Source organism: Cricetulus griseus, chromosome 5 (assembly GCF_003668045.3).
Source record: "Cricetulus griseus strain 17A/GY chromosome 5, alternate assembly CriGri-PICRH-1.0, whole genome shotgun sequence".
Lineage (NCBI taxonomy): Eukaryota > Metazoa > Chordata > Mammalia > Rodentia > Cricetidae > Cricetulus > Cricetulus griseus.
In genome coordinates, this window is record NC_048598.1 from 11936483 (window position 1) to 11962151 (window position 25669).

At 49.1% G+C, this 25669-nt stretch overlaps 1 protein-coding gene across 2 annotated transcripts in view; it reads left to right on the forward strand.

Moving 5' to 3' along the window:
• Window positions 1–25669, forward strand: part of Capn2 (calpain 2) — a 61757-nt gene that overhangs the window by 627 nt on the left and 35461 nt on the right. For both annotated transcript variants that reach the window (XM_035445361.1, XM_027418794.2), the window contains exon 2: window positions 5023–5092. In XM_035445361.1, the coding sequence (XP_035301252.1) occupies window positions 5023–5092 (70 nt within the window). The remainder of the gene's footprint in view (window positions 1–5022; window positions 5093–25669) is intronic.

Genomic DNA, 25669 nt, shown 5'->3' on the forward strand with positions numbered 1-25669 from the left:
GACTCCTGATGCAGGCTGCGGCCCACCCAGTGGACCTGCCCTTAGCTGGCCCAGAGTGTTTCGCAGGACAGGACCCCAAATTCTACTAACGGGCACGCCCTGGAGGCCGCCTTTGGTTTCACAAAGCCTCAGGGACACAGGGCCGCTGGGATGAAACTTTTATTGGACTCTAGTGATCTTAACCACTACAGCAGGGGACCTGGGTGTGCTGCGGTGGCAGGGGTGGGGTGTCCGAGCAGGGTAGAAGACTCTGGACTGCGTCGGGGAGGCAAGGGTGGGCACAGCCTGGCGCTGGCTTACATAGGTGGCTACAAGCATCTGTGATGGTTGGGTTTATCCAGCTTGCATCTTGTTTATTTCTCAAAGTGTAACTAGCGGGACCCACCCCTCATATTTCCCCGGACAACTTAACAAAGAACTAAAAGGCTCCATCCAAAGATCTTGATACTCATTTTGTTGGCCTAGAGCCCCCACTGGGAACCTCTGTCCCACTCCCAAACGCTCTTGTGCCAACCCTCAGGGTCTCTGTCCTTAAGCCCTCCCAGCCCTTGTGGTTTCAGTCTCCAGTGGGAACGCTGCTGCCCTCATCCCATGGGACCCTCACTTGACTTTCCCAGGGAGCCTAGAGGAAATCTAGAGCCCTGTTTAGGACATTGGGCATTCATGCCCTACATCCATATTCTTGATCTTCACAGGCTATTTTTGCTACCCTGAATCCAGCTCCAGGTCTAGAAAGTACCCTAGGCCAGCTAGGTACTCAACAGCCCTGGGTTCTACCCCAAGCACCACATAAAATCAGGTGCATGGTAATGTATGCCTATAATCCCAGCACTTAGGAGGTGGAGACAGGAGGATCAGAAGTTCAAAGCTGGGGACCACTGAGATGGCTCAGTGATTAAGAGCATTGGCTGCTAAGCTTAACAACCTTCAGTCTATCCCAGAACCCATGTGGAAAGAGAGAACCAACTCCCCAAAACTGACCTCCATATGCACACTGTAGCACACATATGAATTCTTGCAGGCATACACACACACACACACACACACACACACACACACACACACACACACACACAAAATAAATGGGTTAATAATAATAACAACAACAATAATAAACAAAAGGTCAAAGCCAGCCTTGGCTATACAGTGTTCGAGGCCAGCCTGGACCACATGAGAACTTGGCTCAAGTTAAAAAATAAATAAAAAAGTAAACCAGAAAAGTCTCTGTAGAGCAGGATCCTGTGCACCTGGGTGCATTGGATGAGTCACAGTTCCTCACTTCAGCTGGGCGTGGCAGTACAACCTTGGTCCCAGCCCTCGGGACACTCCACGGCTTTGGCTGCTTAGTAAATTCAAGGCGAATCTGAACTACAAAGTAAGACTGTCTCAGATTAAATGAATATGATAAGACCGATACAAGCAAGGCCTCTGTTTCCTCCCTTGTCCAGCACACTCGGGGCAGCTGCCACAGCTGCTTCCATTTCCCAGAGACACCCGGTTTTCTCTTGCCCTTCTCACCTGCCAGGCATGCTCTCCTCCAACCCAAAGTGTAGCCCATTTACATTCTTTGGGACTTTGTCACAAGCCTCCTCCCCAAAGAGTCTTTCCTGGCCATTCTGAGCAGACTTTCCCATCCTGTTGTTCTCTGCCCTGTGCTAATTTCTGCCCCGGCATTCTCACCATTTAATCAACATATGTTTTCTTGTTCTGCTGAGCTGGTGTGTGTTCTTTGTCCTTGTGCTCTCAGAGTCTCACCAAAGGACTGTCCTTTCTCGATAGTCACTCATGCATCCACTCATCAGTATTTATAAAGTGCTTATTCTAGGCCAGGCATCGAGATGCCCATGAACAATCACAACAAAACAAACAAACAAAAACAAAGTCACTGACTATTTGGAAAATGAATGAATGAACAATCATTGTGAGCTTGAATGACATCCTGGCTGGTGATGTGATTCACAAGCAGGAGAGCATATGCCTTACATTTGAACATGGTTTTACTACTTACTCTCTACCCTAGTTTCATTTCTGTGGCTATGAGAAAACTCCCTGATCAAAAGCAACAGAAGGGATGAAAGGGTTCATTCGGCTTACAATTCCAGGTTCCAGCACATCATTGTTGGAAAGTCAGAGCAGGAACTCCAGCAGCTAGTCACATGACTTCCACAGTCTAGAGCAGAGACGATCAAATGCCACGTGTTGCTTGCTTGTATCTACCTTTCGTCTGTCCTGCATAGGCTCCCCTGCCTAGAGAATGGCACCACCCACAATGGGCTAGGTCTTCCTACACCAATTAGCAATCAAGATAATCCCTCATAAAGGGAACCACAGGCCAACCAGATCTGGATAATTCTTTGAACCGACTCTTTTCTGCATGACTCCAGGCTGAGACAAGTTGTCATTTAAAAAAAAAAAAAGAAAACCCTCCACACACACAACCTTTCCTTCAACCTTCCATTCAGTCAGGGAGCACTTATTGAGTGTCTATTATATTCCAGGACAGTATGCTTAGTTTCTGTCTCTGAAGAGAAGACAAGAGGACAGGTGATAGTGCCTGTGGCCTTCCGGGTAGGAAATAGAGATCTAGAGCCGCCTCAGGGACACTGCCTAGGGCAGGCCAGCCATGTACCACATGATCATTCTACAGTTGGGGAAACTGAAGCTTGGGAATGTCAAACCTGCTCAGAACAAAACAGGAGTGGAGCCAGGGCTGGGATAGCTGCTCTCTGTCCCAACCTGACTGTCAGACCCTGGTGGGGACAGGCAATGGGACTTAAAAAAAATGTACCCACTGGATTCATTAGCCAGTCATTGGAGATTGGAAAAGAGCAATGCCAGTGGATGGTGTGGGTTAGAACCAGGCAGGCTGCAGACCCTAGAGTAAGAGGAGTGGAAGTGAAGTGTGAGTTTCAATCATTTAGAAGGATGGGTAGATGACAGGAAGAGGAGAGAGAGAGAGAGAGAGAGAGAGAGAGAGAGAGAGAGAGAGAGAGAATGCAAACACCCATGGCTTGATTGATTTAAGAGATTGTTCAGCCATGGGCAACTTGAGTTTGTTAGAGGTTGAGTCACGAGAGGAAGGGATTAAAGATGACTTCAAGAGAAAGAATGAAACAACCCATGAGGAAGAGAAAGCAGGGCAGGGCAAGAGAGCTGGTTAGCCATCTTGGAAGGGGGGGTGTTTTGCTAACTCTTCCTTAGAGGGAGTCACAGCACTGGCAAGAAAGGGCTTCAATGCAAGAGGGGTGAGAGAACATGACCACAACCACACTGAGGGCAGGGGACAGTGCCAGGCCACAGCCAGAACTGCCATGGCATCACCCAAGGCTGGCACATCAGGCCCTTCCAGCTGTCCTTTATAGAGTTCTTGGCAAGGCCATTAATGTTCATCTCATCTGACCCTGAGGACAGTCTCTGTGAGTGGTACATTTGTCTTCAAACCCATCTAACAGATGCAGATCAAGCTGCAGGGTGCCCAGTACCCACCAGCATCCTAGCACCTATGCATTAAATGGCAGCACCAAGATTCTCACAGCTAGTGAGAATCCAAGGCCCAAGCCTTCCCCTCCTTTCTTCTACCGCTACAAGGCTGTGTCAGTGTTTAATTCCAGGCTCCGCAGGCTGTGAGCAGGGCTCAGTTTTCTCAAGTGTCTCTGGGCTGCGAAGTTTGAACTTTGGCTTCTCTGGAGACTCTGAGGCAGTTTCTGAAGTGTAATGGCAGCCCCCCCGCCCCGCCCCCGAGGTGAGCGCGTGGATGATCAGTGTGATTAAGGGGCTCCAGGGACTGAGCTCAGTCTACACCACCTCCAGGATAAGTGCTTGCCTGGCATCCCTTAGGAAAAGTTGGCTTCCCTGCTTGGGCAGAAGTGCTTTCTCGCTATCCCTTCATCCTCCAGGCAGACTGATGGGGAAGCAGGAAGCGAGCATGCTCTGTGAGCTGGTGTGGTGCCGAGGCTGCCAGGATGGCTCAAGCACCAGCTCTCACCCAGGGAAGACCCCTGTAGACAGAAGTGTGCCAAGGGACAAGGCCACTCTCTGCAAATGTAGCACTCCTACAAACCAACATCCAAAGCAGCTCAGATTTGGGCCCTGACTTCCTTTGTGGCTTTTGGCTGGAGCTCTTCGGGGGACTGCTGGAGGGCTGAACCCTTCCCCACTGGCTTCCATCAGGCTGTTGGGAACAACCCCCTTCCCCGCAGAGGCTGGGGTAGGGGTGTTAGCAGTAAACAGCAGGAGCTGAGAGTTTGCACTTGAGGTCAGTGGGTTCAGATTCCAGGGGTCTTTACCGCAGGGGAGCCATGAAGCTTTGAACAATCACTTTACTTCCTGAGCTGCTCCACAGGCACGCACGTGTAAGAGGCGCTGACACCACCCTGAGTTCCTCAAAAGGCTACAAGAGATAAGGCTCCGCGCAGTGTCTGCACAGCAGGTGCAGGGTGCATGAATTCTGCAAGTTCTGGGAGAACTCTGAAGGGCTGGATCCAGTCCCCTGTCCCCAAGATGCGTGTGTATTAGAAAGATGGAGGAGCGCCCGCACAGGTCTAGGTTCCCAAAGACTCAGGGAAAGGAAAGAGGAGGAAAGACTTCCTCCTGTAGGAGAGGGAGAGGAGACTTGAAATAGGAACGTTTTGGAAAGTGTAGGCAAAGGAGGAATGCCATGCAAGCCCAACCATTTGCATGCAGGCCCAGAAGAGAAGGTGCCAGAATGGTGGGCAGGGGGCACTTAGCATGGAGGGTCTCAAAGCCTGGCAGAGGAAGCTGGATGCACTCACTGCCCTTGGCAAACAGCATGATGGAGCCAACTGCATGTAATTTGGAGTAAGTGGAGACTGATGACTTCCTGGAAGGGACCCCCCTCCCCATTAGGGCCAATGGAGCAGGGTCAGATGGCTAGCTCAGGGGTCTGACTATGGAACTCTCCTCAGAGCTGAGCAGCGTGAGGAGGAGGGGCTGGAGGACCCACAGGGAACTGCGGCTCCTGCCTGCTGTGCTGACCATGCTTTCTGTGGGTTCGTTTTCCAGGAGATCTGCTCTGACCCCCAATTCATTGTTGGAGGAGCCACCCGCACAGACATCTGCCAAGGAGCCTTGGGTAAGCAGTGGGGTCTGGGGCAAGCTGTGTCGTGTCAACTGCAAGTTCTGTGGCTTCTGTTCTTGAACCGTGTGCTGACTCCCATTTCCAGAAGCTCCCTGGACTTCTGGTCCCCTGGGGATGTCCCCCAGCCAGTCACAATGCTAAGATGGAAGTTCTATGAGGTCCAAAACAGGTCCCCAAGAGGAGGCAGTGACTCAGTGTGAAGGAAGGGGAACCCTCTCACAGCTGAGAGGAAGTGGGAAACACCAGGGCCAGCTCAGTCTTGTGGGCAGCCAGCTCTCTGCAGGCTCACCAGAGAAAGCAGTGAGGATTGTGAACACTCGTGCAATTGTAATACTTGTGTAATTCAAACTAACCCAAGCATCAATCAAGATTGGGAGGGCCATGTCTGAGAATTAGGGCTCCAGGGTCCCCAGCTTCATTCCGGAGCTCCCCAGGCCTCTGTGAAGTCTCAGCAGGGAGAATCCACCCTCATTTTTCCTACACATAACAAACATGGGCCTGTAATTACTAGAGTAGATTATTTGCTCTGATAAACCGGAAACCTGCTATCAGCCTCAACTGGCTTCCCAAACAAGTCCATTGTAACGAAACCAACCAGCTAGAATTCACCAGCTTCCCATGCCCACTTCATAGGGCTTCTGATCTCTTAATTATGGCAGCACTATTTAGTAAGCCAGGCACTAAACCATACTTGCCAAATGAGCATGCTAAAGCCAAACTGTAGCCAGAGAAGAGGCCTGGTATACAGACACATTTGGTCTGACCCCAGCACTAGTGTGTTAAGTACCAAGGTGGCCTCCCTAGAAAGAGGCCTGCAAAAATGTCACCCTGTGGGGGATGTCACAGCCTGTGCAAATCCTCAGGGCAGGGCAACCTCTAGGGCGAACAGGATCCAGACCTGTTGGAACACAGCTCTGCTGAGTGCAGACTCCTAAAATGGCAGAGAGTTTTCTCACCTGCAGAAAACAGGCCTCCTCTCTCTGCCCTCTCTCCCCAGGAAGGAGCAGACTAATATCCCAGGGTGCCTAAGGTGAGTGTTCTGTGGGGACAAGCCACTGGCTCGAGAAAGTGGAGATGATAAAGTTGGACATTGATTAGGACCAACCTGGGGTTTTTTGAGGGTTACAGAAAAATGCAGCAGCATTTTCTACGTGCAGCCTAAACAGCTACTTCAAAAGTTTGAACACATCCTAACGACCAAGCCACACATAATAAGCACCCAAGTTAAGTCCCGTTTCAATTCCACCAGGTGGTTTGGGAGGGGCCATAAGTTTAAACTCCTGGGAGAAATTGTTTGCTATATGTCCAGAACTGAATGAAAAAGAAAAATATAAACCTTCCTAAACTTTCTTGGTAATTGATCTAATGTTTGAGGTGTCTGAAGGTCCCAGATTAGCCATTTTATTTTTTTTTCTTGGCTGTTTATTCTGGAAGATTCTAATGAGATTGTGGGTAGTGAAATCGGTCTACTGAACTCTCTCCCTTACTATGGCTTCTGGGCTTGAAGTCCTGAAGGGGTGGTCACATCCCCAAGTCCCAAAAGGCTCAGGAATGACAGAGCGGGTTTGTGGCAGAGACATGGGCTCAGAAGGGTTGGTGACAATATTCCCAAGTCCCAAAAGGCTTAGAAGTAACAAAGCAGGGTGGTGGCAAAGACATGGGCTTCAGTAATGTCAGTAGATGGGGGGCTTGGCCCAGGCATCACTGGCACTTCAATGTTCCCAAACTGCAGAGGAAAGGAAGGTAAATAAGGTGACATTGGAACCCACTGAGATGTGGCATCCAGCCCTCTAAAGCTGTTCTTGTTAGAACAATGGTAGAACGCTTGACTAGCTTGCATGAATGAGGTCCTAGGTTCAAGTGGCAGCAACCAATCAATCAATAAAATCAAGCCATTCCCTGTTCATGGCTAGCTGTTCCCCACTCCTTGATCTGGTATGTGAGCAATAAGTATCGACACCTGAGAAACAGTGTGTAACTCAGACAACATTTTTTTTTGTTTGTTTGTTTGTTTGATTTGGTTTCATTATCATATGCAACCATCCCAAGTTCCAAGTAGATATATTTTAAAAGATTATTTATTTATTTTATGTTTGTAAGTGCTCTATCTGTATGTATGACTTTATGCCAGAAGAGAGCATCAGATTCCACTATAGATGATTGAGAGCTACCATGTGGGTGCTGGGGATTGAACCCAGGACCTCTGGAAGAGCAACTAGTGCCCTGAACTGCTGAGCTATCTCTCCAGCCCCCAAGTAGATATTTTTACGCCTGCTACACAGATATGAAAACAGAAGCACAGACGGAGAAGGGTCCACATCAGGCTGCGCCCTGTCATTGCCTGAGCCCTCGGCTGATGCCAGGTCCTGCACTCACTTTAGAATCCCACACAGAGTCTGAATCCACAGTGCTGAGCTGAGCAAGGATGGTTCATCTTCTCCACTAGTGCCTACCCCAGGTGCATTAACTGACCCAGTGAGCCTGAGTAAACGGCATCCTTAGACTTGTGCACATCCCAGCATCCGTCTGCGACGTCTCCTGCGCTGTCCTGGAGTTCTTAAGTTCTTTACTCACATTCTTACCTGCTTTCCTGGAAGGCTCAGCTTCCAGCACTAGTGGGTGCATGCGTGACTGTGTGCATGCTTGCATGAGTGTGCACGCACACACTCATGTGCACGCACACACTCATGTGCACGCACACACTCATGCGCACGCACTCACGTGCACTCACGTGCACAGAGGTCTTCCCACCAAGAACCACCTGCACTGCAGAACATGTCTGGGCCAGGCATGGACTCGGCAAGGAACAATCTACCCTTCCTCAAGGAAGGCTGGATATGAAAGACTGAGCCTCAGCCAGGCTCACCCAGAGAGAGGCCAGATGCTCTGTAACTGCTGACTGCGACTGAGCCTGTGCCCGGCAGTTTTCTGGCATCCAGCATGAGTGTAAGGTCCCCGCTGCTGCCACAGCTTTCAAACCAAAGACCTGTGCTCTCCGGGCAAGCGAGTCACTTTGCCTCCACCTTCATCTAGTTACCAGAAGGCCCACCAGGAGGTGTCTGGCCACAGGGTGCCCTTCTCTCCAGCTTCCTAGTGTTTCCCTAGTCAGAGAGGCAACGTGCCCCTGGAGGTGGAGTTTCTGGTCTTATGCCCTCTACCACTTACTTAGTAGACTTTATGATCTTGGGCAGGCTACCCAACTTCTGAGAGCTTTAGTTTTGCCTTCTGTAATAGTGGAAATACAAAAAGCCCCCAAGTTAACAACGGTTCAACTTGGCCTTCCTCAACTTTGCGATGTTGGGTAGCTCATACACAGGCAGCAGACAGAAACCACGCTTTGGATTTTATTCTTTTCCTGACTAAAAGCTTGCATCCAAGAACTCAGTCACAAATGCTGGGGGGTGATAGTGAGCTACAGGTCCAGCCAATAATTGAATCATGAGGGAGAATACATGGTGTTCTGGGGTCACTCAGCTGCATGTGTTAAATTACAAGAGACACTCAACATTTTGTACATTTTGTAATAAAGTGGCCTTGTGTTGGGAGACTTCACCCACCTGTAGGTAAGGTGAGTGCTCTGGGGACATTTAAGGGAAACTAGGCTCTGTGTTCATTGTGTACATATGCATTTGTACATGCACACACACACACACACACACACACACACACACACACACACACACACTGGATTTGTTGGGATGTAATTCATGGTGGATGCCTTACTTTTTATGTTTCTATGGTTAAAAAAAAAAAAACCCTTATAAAAGCAACTTAAGGGTGGAAGCATTTATTTTAGCTCACAGTTCAAGAATACATACAGTCCATGGTGCCAGAGCCAAAGTGGCAGGAACTGTGGGCAACGGTCACGCCATGTCCACAAAAAGAGACAGAGAGTGACTAACGAAAGCTGCTGTCCAGCTCCATTTATCCAGTTACACAGCTCAGGATACCAACCAAGGAATGCTGCCAGCCAGAGTGGATGGGTCTTCTCACCTCAATGTAATCGAGATGACCCCCAAAGGCCCATCTTCTAAGTGATCCTGAAGTCTATCAAGTTGGCAGTTAAGTCTAACCATCCCATTAAGTCAAAGAGCATCTATGATGAAAATACTCCAGGGCCGGAGGAAAGTGAGTGTAACATAGGAGCCAGAGTTAGCACGCTGGAGAATCCTAAAGAAGTTGATAATGGAACCCAGCGATTCGCCAGGGAGATTAGGGGAGAAGTAAGTTTGGTTAGAAGCTGAGTCTTTGCCATTTGAAGAGCTCAGAATCCAAGGTTGCGTGTGCCAGGGTGGGAAGGGCGTGCCCAAGTCTGGAGCACTCGGGAGCTGAAAACGGGAGGGAGGAGCACAATGGGGCAGGTGCTCACTCCTCACTTTGTGAGTTGAACTCTCAAACATTCTAAACAACTAAAAATGAAAGATTTGAAGTCAGAAAGCAAATCATTAAAGAAGATATCTCTAGCCCAGAATTGCCTGGAACTCGCAATGTGGCTCAGGCAGGCCGCTGACTGGAGGCCTACGTGCTGGGCTCCCTTCTCTACTCAGTACATTGTATAAAGCAAGGAGGATGGGTTAGCTTGCCCCACTAAAGTAGCCAACACCCGTTTCCTAGTTACTGTCTTGAAAAAAAGAAAAACTGCACATGTCATTATTGCCGTTATTATTGTTGTTGTTGTGTGTTGAGATAGTGGCTTGCTGTGTGGCCCAGGCTGGCCTTAAACTTGCAGCAATCCTCCTGCCTCAGCCTCAGAGTGCTGAGATTACAGATGTGCTCCACCATGTCCAGGATTACACTCCAGATGCTAGAATTATAGCCTGTGCCACCATGCCTGGATTTCTTACTTATTTATTTGTTTTAAAGGGTTTTCTATGTAGCCCAGGCCTAGAATTCATATTTACCTCACCCTTAAACTTGCAATCCCTTGCCTCAGCCTTCTGGACGTTGAGCTTACAGGAGTACCACCATACCTGGCTTAAAAATGTTAAGTTTTTATTTTTTTTTCACTTTTATATGTATGGCTCTCTCTCTCTCTCTCTCTCTCTCTCTCTCTCTCTTTCTGTGTGTGTGTGTGTGTGTGTGTGTGTGTGTGTGTGTGTGTGTGTGTATACCTTGTTCATGCAGTGCCCAAGGAGGCCAGGGAAGGTACTGAACCAACATGTAGGTGCTGGAATCAAACCCAGGTCCTCTTGGAAAGCAGCCAGTACCTTAACCACTCAGTAAGCCATCTCTCCAGCCTCCAACATGTGAATTTTTAAATTCACTTTTATAATAGGCATTTTTGCATTTTAATAAACCTTGAGTTTTTAGAATAATTTTAGATTTACAGAAAAACCAGGAAGCAGTGCAAGGATTCCTATTCCCAGAACTAGTTTCCAGTCTTACCACCATCTCACATGAGCGTGGTACATTGACGAACCAGTATCGGTGCATGTGCCTGAAGTCCACATTTCACGTAGACTCCTTATATTTTACCCAGTGGCCTTCGCAGTTCAAGGTCTCTTCCAGAATGCCACATTGCATCATGTCTCCCAGGCACCTCTCGATTGTGTGCAGCATCTCGGTCCTTCCTTGTTTTTGTTGAACTTGTCAGTTTCAAAGAGTATCAGTCAAGAATGCTATGTACGATGGCCGTCTCTTGGAATTTGCAGATTCCTCTTTGAAAATAATGTGTGGAGATGTTGACCATGGCAGTGGGTGTCTGTAATCGCAGCACTCAGCAGGCTGAGGCAGGAGGATTACTGGTTTCAGGCTAGCCTGATGTGTGTAGCAAGACCTTATCTCAGAAACACACTAACTTAACAATAAGATAAAAGAAGATGATGTCTGTAGAAAACAAAAACAAACAAACAAACAAACAACAACAACAAAATAAAAAACAATGACCAGAAAACAGGTGTAGTCTGGTTTAATGAAGAAAGTGAATCCACCCTTCTCTCTTCCTGGTCCAGCCCTGCCCCACCCTCCTGCTCCATCGCCCCACCCCCACAGAGGAACACTTTAGTAACTATGAGTCATAGCTTCTGCAGCTTCCTTTCTGCTGCAAACTCTCGCCCAGCTCTCTCTGGAGGCTGAGGTTGCTGTCTGCTTCCCAGCTGTCTTCCCGGCTGATGCTAAGGCAGCAGAAACAGGGCTCCAGTGGAGTGCTGGTCTCTGTTTGGCCCCGAGGCTCTGTCTTGCCCTGGCTGGCCCCTGGCTTGGCCATCAGAGTGCAAGGCTACAGACTCTTGTGATAGCTAGCTCTGCGCTTGGCTGTGGGAGTGAAGAGTGGTGGGAGTCCATCAGAGTTTCCAGCTCGCCTGGGCCTGTCCTCTGAAGCCCCAGCATGCCCAGAGGGTAGTAGGGTATGACCCAGTTCTAGGTCTGTAGATCAGGCTATGACCTTTGCTTTGTCTTGGTATTCCCTCAACTTTCCCACCAGCTCTCTGTGGCTGGGAGCCACGCCACACCCCTGTACGGCTTCAGTCATCTCATGTCCGAGAAGAAAGGGACGGGTCAGATTTTCCTAAGGCCCACACTTGCAACATTCTGTGATTTTAAAATTCCTCATTTCAACTATGCTTGGGAGCAGAGTCCAGAGTCAATGGAGCCCTTGCTCAGCCGCAGCTCCCAACAGTTAGCTCCAGAGAGGCTCCTATGTGGGGCTTTGGCAGTAAGGACTTCATGTCCTGTGAAGTGCAGTGGGCTCCTGCGTGATGGTGAGCCCCAGGAGGAGATGGTCCATGCTGCCTCTGACTTGCCTGAGAGCAGGTGGCCTTAGAAGGCAGTTGTGCAATGAGTCAGGCTAGACCAGCACTGTCCCAACAGAGCACTTAGCAATGATGCAAATGTCCAGCTGCACTGCCCAATATGGTGGCCACCAGTCACATGGCTGAGTGACACTTGAAACGTGAGGAATGCAGCTGAGGAACTGAACTGTGTGTTTTGTTTTGTGAACTGAGTCCCCACTCTATAGCTTGGGCTGGCCTTGAACTCAAGGAGCAATTCCTGGCTCAGTGTCCCCTGTACTGGGATTATAGATGTTCACCCTCATGACTGGTGGAAGAAATAAAATTGTAGGTGTTATTTAAATGCAGCTAATGGTGACAGTAGCAGGGGGCAGTGCAGCAGAGGGTGGGGCTTTGGGGTCCAGCCTCCTGTCCATCCTTTACTCTCTGTCATGGCCTGGTCCTCACGGCAGAGCCAAGCAAGGCACATATGTCAGTAAGCATCTGGAAACATCGGGGTAGTTGGAGGGCTTGGGTGCCCAATGGTTAGAGGCTAGCCCCTCCCTCTGTCACTTCGAACAGCTAGAGTGCTCTTCCATAAAATGGTTATAACAATTGTGAAGAAGAGATGGAGTAACTTACAGAGGCCAGGCGCGCAAGAGGCTGCGGCATGGTAAAGATTTAATAAAAAATCTCTGGGGGCAGTGTGCCTGAGGGGAGTATGTTCAGATCAGGTTGCATTGCACTACCCACCTTTCATGCCTGGATGGGTCCCTCCTTAGCACTTAGCATGGTGACCACGGTGTCAGAGAGGGTTGTGACCGAGAAGGCCGTACTGGGGAAGGTTTGAGATTCCCCTGCTCCAGCACATTGGAGTTGTGATGGTCACAACTTCCTGCTGTTTTCTTCCCAAGCCAGAGACCCATTCGTGCCACGCAGACTGAGCTCCTGGGCCACATGGCCTGGGCTCCTGCGCCACACAGCTAGGGCTCTGGTGCTTGCCTCAACACCCTGGGAGTGTCAGTCAGCAGTTTCCAATTACCCATCTGTGAAATGGGAACCATGAGGACATTTAAATCCTTTCCCCCTCCCCCCACACAATAGAGCATCTTGGGACGCCTGACTCTGAGGTGTTCTTGAGACCAGAGCCTCTGGGGGCTCCTCCGTCCCTCTTTGGATCAGTGGAAAACTGGCAATAGTCCCCGTCAGGCTAACCTTCGCTGGGGTGTTTCCCCTACATGTTGTTGCCTCAGCTAAGTTGTCTTCCATCCCTCTGGGTCCTACAGGAGGGGATGAAGAGCACGGACCTCTGTGAGCAGGAAGGGCCCTCCTCTCTCCACTTCTCTCTCTTCTGAGGGTGTAGGAAGGAGGCAGTGAGCTGGGGAAGAGTTGGGTTGGGCATGGGGTTGTGGAGGATGGGAAGGCAGCCGCTCTGTCTGGGTACCAGGAGAAAAAAAAAATCCTACATTTGTGACCGTGGGAGTGGCCCATGAGGGGTGGGGCTACAGGGAACAAGGTAAAGGAAACCTGGAGCAGATATGTTCCATTATTCCAGGACAACCGAGGAAGGAAGGGAGCTTTACAGGCTTCCTGGTGACCAGACTGACTCCAGAGTAGGAAAGTGTGACAGAAGCGTGACAAAAGCATGGAGAGAGCCTTACAGCTTCATTTCCCTCTCCTCTCTGCGGGGTCTCCCTACAGCAGGAGAGAAAGACTGAATGAACTGGGGGTCTTTGGCACAAGAGACTGGAAGCCTTATGTTGATGGGGAAGGGTTGGGTAGAGTTCAGGCTTCCACCCTCCCCAAGTTTAGTGAAAATGACGGGATCGCACATGTGTTGGGAACTCCCATTTGGGGACGCCGTTTCTGGCCTGCTGCCAGGCTGTGGAATGAGTAATAGCAGGGAAGGCCCAGAGTAGAGTGACTTTTCATCACCGTGTCACAGGACTGGCTCGGGCTGGGTGTTCCCTCCAAAGCATCGGTTCTCCCATCAGACATCCCGCATACCAGATACCTATACTGCAACTCATAACAGTTGCAAAATTACACTTATGAATTAAAAACGAAATAATGTTATGGTTGGGGGTCACCTCAACATGAGGAACTGAACTAAAGGGTGGCAGCATTAGGAAGGTGAGAACCACTGCTCTAGAGAAACCCACAAGCCATCTCCAGAGGGCCCTGAAGTTGACTCATTGGTCCTTCTCATTCCTTTTGAAGTTGAGATCTTCAGCTGTCTGAGAACTGGAGGTCCCTTCCTCTCTGGGCTGCCAGGACAGGAGAGCAGCCTGTCCCTCCCTCACCAGGTGTCAGATGGGCTGAGACTGAAGGCTGAAATGTAGCTAGGAGCTGCTTCCACAATCTTTATCATTTATCCAGCTTTGGGCAAGGGAGGGAGCCACCACAGGAAGGAGCCTCAAAACCAGCAGGACCAGAAGCAGGCTTTCTCCTGAATGCTGTTCTTGACATTGAGGCGGAGAATTCTTCATGGTTGGGAGTTCTTGCACACCCAGCAGCATCCCGGGCCTCTATCCATTGTGTGCCTCAAGCACCCTCTCACTTAGGTTAATAAAAAAAAATGTTGTGAGCCCCGAGAATGTTCCCAGTGTGGGGAAGATGAAAAATGCCTCAGCTGGAGTCCCCAGCAGAGGAGTAAAGGGAGAGCTTTGGAAGCCTAAAGCACCATAGGGTCACGGGCGCCAGGCCACTGAATGCCACATTGGAAGTCTGGAATGCTGAGGTGGCCGGCAAGAAGGCTCCCCCATGGGTGGCAGTGATAATGGTGACTGCTAAAGACGGCCCAACACCTGCAGCATTGCAGCAGCTTAACCAAGGAAGATGAAGGATCTAGCAACATAGCAGCCAGGGCCAGCTTACAGGGAAGTTGAGCATTGTTGGGATATTTAAGCATGTGGGAGAGAGCACCAGGCTTCCCACCAGCACTGGGAGGAGCCTCACAGAGGAGGAGGCAGGGAGGACTCTGAGCTTCTGCCAGGCCTGTCTGTGTGCTTCTCAGTTTCTCACCTCTGGGTCCCTTCTAAACCACTCATCAGAAGTGTGTGGGAACACATCTCAGGTACAGGGTGCTCTGTAACCTGCAGACTGGCTGGTTGTCCTGGGCATCCTGGCACTGGACAACCCCTAGAGACTCAGTCAGCCGGTACAGCTAAAATCCAACTGCTGCACTGTGCCCAGAGGCGCTGACAAGCTGGGACAGGCTGGTATCAGAATGTAAAGGGGAAGGCGCCTCCGTCTCAGGCCCCAGGGCCCAGTTTGGATTCCAGACCTACTCTGGGGGTCTCACACCCCATATCTCCAGACTTGGCCTCTCACTGACCTTTCTAGCCTGGGCTGTGCCTATTCTCCATGCCTTTGGCCTTCTCTCTGAAAATGCTCCCACCCCCCTCTCACTCAGTCCCAGCTCCTGCTCTGCTAAGCCCACCTGTCGGCTTCCCTCTTCCCCGCCCAGGCTTGACATCACCATTGGGATCCAGTTTCCATGGCTGTCCTTACTGGCTGTGAGACAGCTGCTCCAGTGCCTTGGCATAGCCAAGGAATGGAGGTAGAAGAGGGTGATGCCACCCTCCTGCTCGAATGCATGGGACAGAGGACAGACAGAATAACCACAAGAGAGTCAAGCACAAATGAGGGAAGTAACCATGAAAGCCTGTGAGAAGAAAGGAGGGGATGAAGAGCACGGACCTCTGTGAGCAGGAAGGGCCCTCCTCTCTCCACTTCTCTCTCTTCTGAGGGTGTAGGAAGGAGGCAGTGAGCTGGGGAAGAGTTGGGTTGGGCATGGGGTTGTGGAGGATGGGAAGGCAGCCGCTCTGTGTCCTGTCTCTCTTTTCTGAACTTAAGCACCACCTTGACCTGTGTTTGAAGTTTATGAACGATGGGTATCTTCCTTTCCTGGCCTTGTAACTCACCCACACCCAAGGCATGGCTCAGCTGAAGCAGTGGGTGGCCAGACTATCCACAGGCGATTGCCCTCTGGTGCACAAAGCAGTGCAGAGCCCAGCATGTCCTGGGTCCCCTTAGTGCTTTCCCAGTCTGTTTCACTTTCCTGTTTGGGAAGGAAAGATGTTGATGGCTGAAAGGAATGAAAGAGAAAACACCCAACAGATGTTTCATCTCCCCCTTGGTAACTCCTACAGCAGCTGCAAATATGAGTAACCCAGCCACAGACATTCCCACGGTGATGCAGGTGACCCTCTCCTGGACACGGGGCTGCCACACAGGGCACAGACATGAGGAATACAGCTCTGGAAATTTACTACATGGCCCTGAATGAATTTATCTTTCCAGAAGAGGGCCTGGAGATTAAAGGAACCATTCATAAGGCCTGCCCTAAGGGAGGGTCTGGGCACAGCCTGTACCAACAGGGACCTGTCCTGCAAGCTTGGGTGTGCAGGGAAGGCCATGAGTTCGAGAGGTGCTCATAGGAGCCAGAGCAACCAAAACAATGAGCCTTTTCATCCAGGTAGACTAAGTGAGTTCCCAAGGCTGAGGCCAAGGGACAGAGAAGCCCAAACTCTAGCTTTAACTGGCTTTGGTCAAGCAAATTAAAGCAAAGAGAGAAAGTCTGAATTTGGAGCCTGAGGGCCAATGTATGGAAGTGACTTAAAGGTCTCCTTGTCTCAGGTATGCCAGGCTAGAGAGAATATCACTGGGTAGTTGAAGAATGGGTAAATCAAGAGGTGGATCCTGGTCTGCCCAAGCAGTTGGCTGTGGGGGAACCCAGTGAGGACATCGGGGAGGAAACTGAGCACAACTGTGGACTCAGGAAGGAGGAAGAGGCTGCTGGCTCCTGAGAGCCTTGCAGCCTTGTGTTCTGGCAGAGGACCAAGCAGACAAGGGACCCCAAAAAGGCCCGTGACTCTCAGGTCCTGGATCCAGCTCTAGAAGGAGTCAAGAGGAACTCTGTTTCCCCTGAAAACTTGGTGCTGCTCTTGACCTCAGTGATGACCTTGACCTCGGAGATGACCTTGACCTTAGGGCTGACCTTGACCTCAGTGATGACCTTGACCTCAGTGATGACCTTCATCTCAGTGAGTCTTTCCATTTGTTTGGACACCAGCACTTTCTACAACTTTGGAAGCACTTCCAAAGTCTCAGCCAGAGTAATGAGACAGAGCTCAGCACGCCACTGTCCCTCCCTTCTCACCCCCACCTCAGTCACAATCCCTAGCCCTCCACCCCAACCCCTTCTGCCTGTTTCACACCTTCCAGAACGAAATTGCCAAAGGTGGGTAAGGCTTGCACATGAGGAAAATAAAGACAGCAAAGTTCACCCAATATTAAGTGTCCACATCAGGACCCAGATCTAGGTTTCTGGCCACAGTTGTGTGTCTCCATCTGCCTCTGGGGGACCTCCTGGGCCACGTGTGAGGTCTTCACCTCTCTCGCTTAGCTTCCTCACCATCCAAGCTGCCTCTCGACCATGACTATCCAAGACTCTCAGGTCACAAGCTCACCGGGCAGCTGCCATGTCCAGTTTGTTTGCCTCCTATTAGCAGGTGGGACACAGTGGTGCTAGGACAATGTCAGAGGGATGGGTCACACCCAGGGAAGGAAAATCCACAGGAAGTGAGAGCCTGGGCCAAGGAACAAAGTGAGCCACAGCTACAAGGGGGAGAGAGTAAAGGGCCTAGAGGGTGGAGCCTTGAGAGGATTGTGTGGAGGCTTATGGTGTCTTCTGGTGTCAACAAACAGATATGTGAAGCATGCCAGAGAGTGAAAAACTAGAAAAAGAACCAGGTAGGCCAGGTCTCTGCACTCTGCCTGCAGCAAAACACACCCTGGACAGGACCCTGGAGGAACCCAGCAGAAGGCAGGATTTCTAAGGGGCCAGGCTGGCTGTGAGACCCTCAACCACTCTCCTGACCCCAGTGATTTCCTTTCGGTGCTGGCTCTAGCCTCCAGAGCCCTGCCTCCCCTATCTTCCTCAGATATCAGTCATTTTACCTCAGAGTTTTGTAATTCAAAGCATCCAATGTGTTGGTATACGTAGCCCAAGTCTGGTCTTTGTATGTGGAAGGAGAGTAACAATCTTTTATCACAGCAACAAAGCCCAGTAGGAGTAGAGGCTGCAACGGGAGGACACGGGGGGGGGGGGGGGGGGGGGGCGCGGACTGCAGCTTGGGCTGTGCAGTTTTAGTGTCTTCCCAGATGGTGTTTGACTGACAGACTGGCATTCTGTGGACAGTGGCCACAGGCAGCTCAGTAACCTCTGGGCTAACCATGACATGTTCAGCAGTTGCCAACTCCCACCCTTGGGAAGCACAGCCTTGGGGACTCTCATGAGTGACAAGTGCTACAGTGACCCCTCTCTGACCCTTGTCCCTGATCATGTCCAGGGTGCTGGACAGAAGCCAGTATGAGGCAGACGAGAGATGGTATGTCACAGTTGTACAGTGGCCAAGGCAGAATTTATTTATATTTACATGTGCCTCTCTCTCCTCATTCCCAGCAAGCACAGACAACCGTGTAATATAGACAGTATAAAACAGGATAGCTTTTAAAGGAAAATAAGCAACTATAAGGAAAACACAGTCTAGAGCCAGACAGATTACAGACACCTGTAATCTCTGTGTTTGGAGGAGGGGGAGGGGGTTTGAGGCAGGAGGATTGCTGTGAATCTGAGGCCAGCCTAGGCTATTAGTGAGTTCCAGGCTAGCCTGAACTGCAGACTTAGAGATTGAGAACCTGTCTTAACACAAAAAAAGAGAGAGATCCAGAAGGAAGAAGGCCCCCCAACCCAGAAGGAAAAGCATAAGTTCTGTCAAAGGCTCTTAGGCTGCAGCAGATGGCCCTGGGCTGAGGGTCTGGGCTCCCTGGCCAGCAGCCTAAGCACTGCAGTGAGAGACCCAGTCTCAAAATGCAGTGAATGGACCTGAGGAACAGCTCCTTAGGATGAACAGCACACACACGCACAGCTTCCTGCTCTTGTGCATGAACATGACAACACACACATACCACACATACACACACACACACACACACACACACACACACACACACACACACACACACCACACACACACCACACACCACACACACACACACACACACACACACACACACAGACACCACACATACCACACATACACACACACACCACACACATACCACACATACACACACACACACCACACACATACACACACTGCACACACACACACACCATGCACACACATGCATGTGCACACATGCGTGCACACACACACATGTACACACATGCACAGCTTCCTGCTCTTATGTATTCATATGATATACACACACCACACACACATATACACACCACACACACATATACACACCACACACACATATACACACACCACAAACACACACACACAATGCACACACACACACACACACACACACACCACACATATGCACACACGACACACACACACATAACACAAACACACACACATGCAGAGCCTCCTACTCTTGTGTGTATGCATACACATGAACACACACAGGCACTGACAGCCTCCTGTTCATATGTATGCACACCTGAACACATGCATACACATCAGGCTTTCCTTTTTCCATTAACCGTGTTTTCATTTTTCTAATGAGCTTGGCTGTTTGCTCTTCATTTGCTCTGCAGAAATGAGACCTTTGATCTAGGTCTGAATAAGGTTTATTTTTCATGTTTTCATTAGTTTACTTTTTGTGACTTTCACCATGTAATTCCTTTACTTTGACATAGCTAAATTTACTATTTTAGATTTAAGTATTGTTAACTTATAATTTTAAAATTTCATGGCTTCTGTATTACAATTAAATAGCCAATCTCCTCTCTAAGATTGCAATAGAATTCTCCCACTTTCTCTTCTAGAATTATTCATGGATTCATATATATACTATATTAAATATTGCCATAGCATAAACATTAAAATATACAAATACATAAATAATAAGAGAACAAATTATATAAGTGGATAGTTTACCATAGTTATGAATGTATAAATATGTGTAAATATAAATTTAAGCTGCATAATATGATTGTTTATTTATGAATATTGAACCATTTATCATTTCTTCTGTTTTTTAAAAGTACTTATCTGTGAGGGGGACACACGAGTGTGGAGGTCAGAGGATAACTTGCGGGAGTGAGTTCTCTCCTTCCACTGTGTGGGTTCTGGGGATCAAACCCAGGTCTTAGGGAGAAAGCCTTTGCCTGCAGAGCCGTCTCACAGCCCTGTTCTTTGGCTCATGGTTTCAGAAGTCTCTTTGTCACTTAGCTCTGTTACTTAGTGGGATTGGAGGCAGAAAGGGAGCATATGGTAGGCAGGAGTCCAAGGGCCTGGGGAACTCTTCCGCCTAAGTTCCCAAGCGCTAGAATTACAGGGCGCGCCATTACTGCAGGCCTCTTTCAGATACTGTTTTCTGGCTCTGCCTCATGCTTAATGATCCTTATAAACTTGGGTGTCAACTAGGTTCCAATTTTTATATTTTTATTGGGACCATACTTTTTATAGACCAATTTAAGAGGAAAAGACATTTTTATGATAATGAATCTTTGTAACTGAGAATATGGGCTTCTTTTAAAAATTAAGGTAGATGATTGTCTCTGCCCCCACAGGCAGGGTCCTGTACATCTTTGGAGTTGTTAGTGAAAGTCAACAGCTGCCCATGGCTATTCTCTGGACCCCGACCTGCAGGTTCAGGGCCATTGCCCAAATTCTAAAACCCGGAGTGGGTCCTGTACCATGTCACCACAAGGGAGCCACCATCAGAGGAACCAGGGAAAACATGCTCTGGTCTCTGGTCTCCAGGTCCCCCACTGTCTAAACCATACCAGCAGCCATTGCCCCTGGATCTACTGGCCAGGGGGCTCCTAAGCAGAGAACAGGTTGGAGGGTAGAAACTAAACACAGAGGGTATTGACCAGGGGCTCAGCCTCTGCCCACCACACTGAGGCTCCAGAGACAAGTGTTTCTGTGTTGAGATAAAGAGAGTAATTTGGGGACCCAAAAATAGTCCACAGCAAATGAAGCATAAGCACACTTTGTACCTGTGGGACAACAACAATGACTTCCAGGAGAAGAAGACTAGAGTTTGTGTCATTCAAGGTATCCCACGAAGAGACAGTCCTTCCCCCCCAGAGTGGGCCAAGCTCTGAGGCCAAGCTCTGAGTGGCCACCTCACTCTTCCTCCCACCAGTTTCTTTCTTTAACAACTGAAAAGCAGAGCCAAGACAACTCCCATGAGGCTCACCGTGCTCAAGTCTCGAGTCTCTTACAGGTGCAGGTTAAAATATTTTTTTTCTCAAGCTCCAGCCATGTGGCCACATTCCAGGGGCCTCCACCCCTGGTCCCTGAAGGCATCCTTTAGGGTGTTCCTGGAGCTAAAACAGATTAGTTATGTGTACCTTTGTTGCATTTGAGTTAATCTGGTTATCAGACCCTTCCCAAACTAGCCAGCTGGCTTATTGCCCACCCAGGTTGTAACTGCACCAAGCAAGTTTTGCTGAGAAGGAACCCCAGGGACATCTCCAACTAGGGCACCTGTCAGTCATTAGGATTATCCAGAAGGGACATGTTTCCATAAAATATGTTTCGCAGAAGGTGGATTCTGAGCTTGGTGGGGAAAATCAAGAATGGGTGGGACCGAAGGAGGAGGTCACTATCGATAAAGTTGAATGACTTGTGTCCTGAGGAGGAACTTTCCCACAAAAATGGGTCTTAAAAGTGGACTTAGTACTCTGCAGAGACATACTTAGGTCACCTCTCAAGGACTAACGTCCTTAGGCACTGCTCTTTGAACTGGGTGACTCTGGAAGTGACACCAGCCTATTTCAAAGCCAAGCATGAGGGTGTGCAAGAAAGAGATTAAATGAACAGACAACGGTGGCAGGTATTCACTGGCTGGGACCTGTGGTGAGCCACTGCACCCACTGAAACCTGTTTCAACAATGAAATAGGATACGGATATTTACCCTGAACTGTTTAATGACCATGAAAGGACATGATACTGTGAAAATACATGCAAACACTTAGACAGGCCTGGCACTTGGTAGCCTTTGGGCATGTCAGCTGCACAGTCATTGCATAGAGATTGATGTCAAGAAAGCAAATATGAATCAATATTTTTTTAAAAAAATGGGCATTGGAGCTTCCCAGCGTACTTAAAAATATTCTGCTGAGGGGAATGAGGGAGGAAGCAGGAATCAAATATGAGATGGGGCTTCAAGTGTTTCCACTTTATTGAAAACCAACATATTCTTCTCCTGGCCTCTAAGGCTCCCTCACTGGACTTCAGAATTTGAAAAAAATAAACGTGTGACTATAAGATTTGTACGACTTGAGCAGGATGTGGTAGGGCACACCTGTAATCCCGTCACTAGGAGTCTGAAGCAGGACACTTTGAGTTCTTGGCTGGCCTATGCTGCACAGTGAGACCTTGTTTCAACAAACCTAGAACACACTTTTCTTCCTGTCTTGGCTGTGACCTTAGTGTCATTTTCTTGGCTCTGCAGTGATAACCTTTTGTGTTGTCTTGGTGAATTACCTTGCACTAAAGAGATAGGTCTTAATATTTCGTAAATGTGGTGGTTTGCAGAATAATGACAACATGGACTCATGTATTTGAGTGCCTACTTACTAGGGAGTGGCACTATTTGAAAGGATTTGGGGCTGTGGCCTTGTTGGAGGAAATATGTCACTAAGGGTGGGCTTTGAAGTTTCAAAAGCCCAAGCCAGGCCCAGTGTCACTCTCTCTCTCTCTCTCTCTCTCTCTCTCTCTCTCTCTCTCTCTCACCCTGCAGACAGGATGTAGCTCTTAGGTCCTGCCTCAGTGCAATGCCTGTCCCATGCTCTCTGTCATGGTGATGATGGACTAAGCCTCTGAAACTCTAGGGATGCCCCCAATTAAATGCTTTCTTTCATAAGAGTTGCCTTGGCCTCGGTGTCTCTTCACAGCAGAAGAACAGTGACTGAGGCAATGAACCAATGTATTAGGTTATTAAAATGCAGAGCTTACAGGGCATTGTTAGTGTGTTCTCCCTTAGCGCTAAATTTGAATTGTAGTTGAGTGTTCCTAGTGAGAACTGGGTACTCTTGATCAAAAAAAAATTACTATTATGCTATTCTGAAACAAAACCTAAGGTTTGGCTGGGCATGATAGCACATAGCTTTAGTTACAGCACTGGAGAGGAAGCGGCAGGCAGAGATCTGTGAGTTTCAGACCAGCCTGCTTTACATATCAAGTTCCAAGCCAGTCAGACTTCCATAGTGAATTCTTGTCTCAGGAAAACAAAACAAAAAACAACCCAGTGTTTGGGCTCAGAGAATATGTATGTGAGACCTGCCAAATACCTCCTCCATAGCCTTCCTGACCTTCGTGATAAGAACAATGATAAACATCTCATGAGGACTATGATGAGGTCCTAAAAAATTCAGAATATTCTTTCACAGCTTTAAAGGAATTGCACAAGTGTTACATGCCTGTTAGGTTTGTGTTTGGTTTTGGGATGTTTTTCTGTTTGTTTTGTGGGGTGGTTTGTTTGTTTGTTTGTTTGTTTGTTTGTTTGTTTGAGACAGGGTTTCACTGTGTAATAGTCCTGGCTGTCCTGGAACTCACTCTGTAGACCAGGCTGGCCTTGAACTCACAGAGATCCGCCAGCCTCTGCATTAAAGGCGTGCACCACCACCTCCTGGCATTGCCTGATAGGTTTTAAACTCCTACTGGTAGGAAGAATACAGACTGGAAGTGGAGGAGTCTGGGCCGTGCCCCTTCCGGGAGCCGGGAGCTAAGCAGGTAGTTTAGTTTAAAGCCACTACTTCATCACCCAGGGAACCCTCTAGGGTCATGACCCTTTGAGAGGAAACTGGATAGCAAGTGATGAGGAAAGCAGTCCTCGCCAAAGGCAGGGTGAGAAGAGGCTAATTCCCACTCCGCTGAGCTGGAGATGGGTTTCTGGGACAGAAGACATAAAGCATGACCACTGATCTCCAGGATGTGGCCAGAGCACACAGGACAGCAGGTTAGCAGTGACGTGAGATAGTGTGTGAACCTAATCTGAACACTGACGTGGATGTATGAACTACAAATAAACAGATACAGCGCCACTCTCAAAGGCCAGTCTTTCACGAATTCAGTCAGAGTCATTGTTCCCTGAATAGCACATTGGTCTGCAGTGACCTCTGAGATTATAAGAACAATGGACTGGCCCTGAACACACGCCTGTGTTTCCATGCACATGCTGAAGTAAAAGCATTGATTGCTGGGGCTGCAGGAATCTAAAGACGGCCACTGATGGACTCAGACAGCACCAGGAATCCCCTAGGCGGATGCCCAGGATTTGATGCCACATTACATAGGATCTGTGGAGTTCCTGGCTCAGGTCTGACTCATTACAGTTGGGTCCTTTTCTCCTTTTCTCCTCTCTGTCTGTCTCTGTCTCTGTCTCTCTCTGTCTCTCTCTCTCTCTCTCTCTCTCTCTCTCTCTCTCTCTCTCTCTCTCACACACACACACACACACACACACACACACACACACCACCCCCAGACTTTCTTCCTTCAAGTGTCATGGATAGACAGAAATCTAAGCAGCTTGCAAGATTCCTAGAAAATCCAATTATCTCAAAGAAAGCTAGACTCACAGGCCTTGCCTGGCTCCTAAAGAGGCCTGAAGAAGAGGAGGGCTAGGAGAAAAGAGGGACTCCTACCATTGCAGGAACAGCTGGTGCCTGGCGAACTGGTCCTGCGGTATGAGGAGTTTGAGGGGCTTGAATGGGACAGTGGCAGACCTCAGAAAACTTGAAGGTCTTTTTGGTCACTAAATCCACAGGTCCAGCTAAGGCACCACCTGGGATTACATGGAAAAGCACCCCCAGATAGATACTCTTCCCTACCAATCCTCAACTTCACCCAATAGCCAGAGCTAAAAATAGTCACTGCCAAATTTCTTGGGGACTTCCTAGCCTCTGTGTGTCAGTCTCCAGTTTGGGCTGTATAATGGCTTCACTGAGCCAAAGGGTTCCTTCGGAAGTCCGATGGCCAATAAAATCGTACCTTTAAAACTTGGGCCTGCAGCTGTTTGGCTGTGGAAAGAGCACAGAGGTTCGAATGCCTTATCACTCTCAGCTTTAACTTGGAGACAGTGATTGCACCACTGCCCTCCTAGAGCTATTGTGAAGGATAACAAAGAGAATTTGAATCTCCTAGAGCAGTGGGCAGCATGCAGGAAGGCCCGAGCAAGTAATGGCTCTTGCCCATTTTCCCCTAGCAGTGAAGCTTGCAGCCCAGTGTGCTGGGTAAGGAAACAGGGGGTTGATCAGTTCATGTGTCTGAAAAACTTCAAGCCAGGTCTGGTTTCAGGCACAGCTTGCTTCACAGCTTGAACTGCGGCTCTCATTTCTTCATCGGCATTGGCAAAGTTTCTGTCGACTGCCCGCCCCTCCGTGGAGGCGGGATGGTGTCAGCTCTTCAGTCAATCTACATCTCTATAGAGGCAATGCAGAGGAGGCCACCTTCCCCTTCTCCCCCAAGCTCAATCGGGGGTCATTACACTTTGCTCCTGAGCCTGCCACTGAAGTCAAGTGAAGCCCCATGGTCCCAGTGCTCCTCTGGAATTGGGGACAGAGCCATAGCTACTGAACCTTGGAGACAGAGTCCAGGGAAGGTCTTGGTGTCACTGGGAGGACAGTAAATAACGGTGAGCAGGAAAACTACACCATCCGCAGTACTGCGCCACCCACCCTATTTCAGGAGCTGTTGGGTTTGCTTTCTTTAGTTTACATACTGACTAACTGGGGAGGCTGTGTGTCCATTCACCACTGGCTGCCACTGTTTGTCATGGCACATCCAGGCCTCGAAGGGCTGAAAGCAGCTGTGTCAGCAGCAGCAG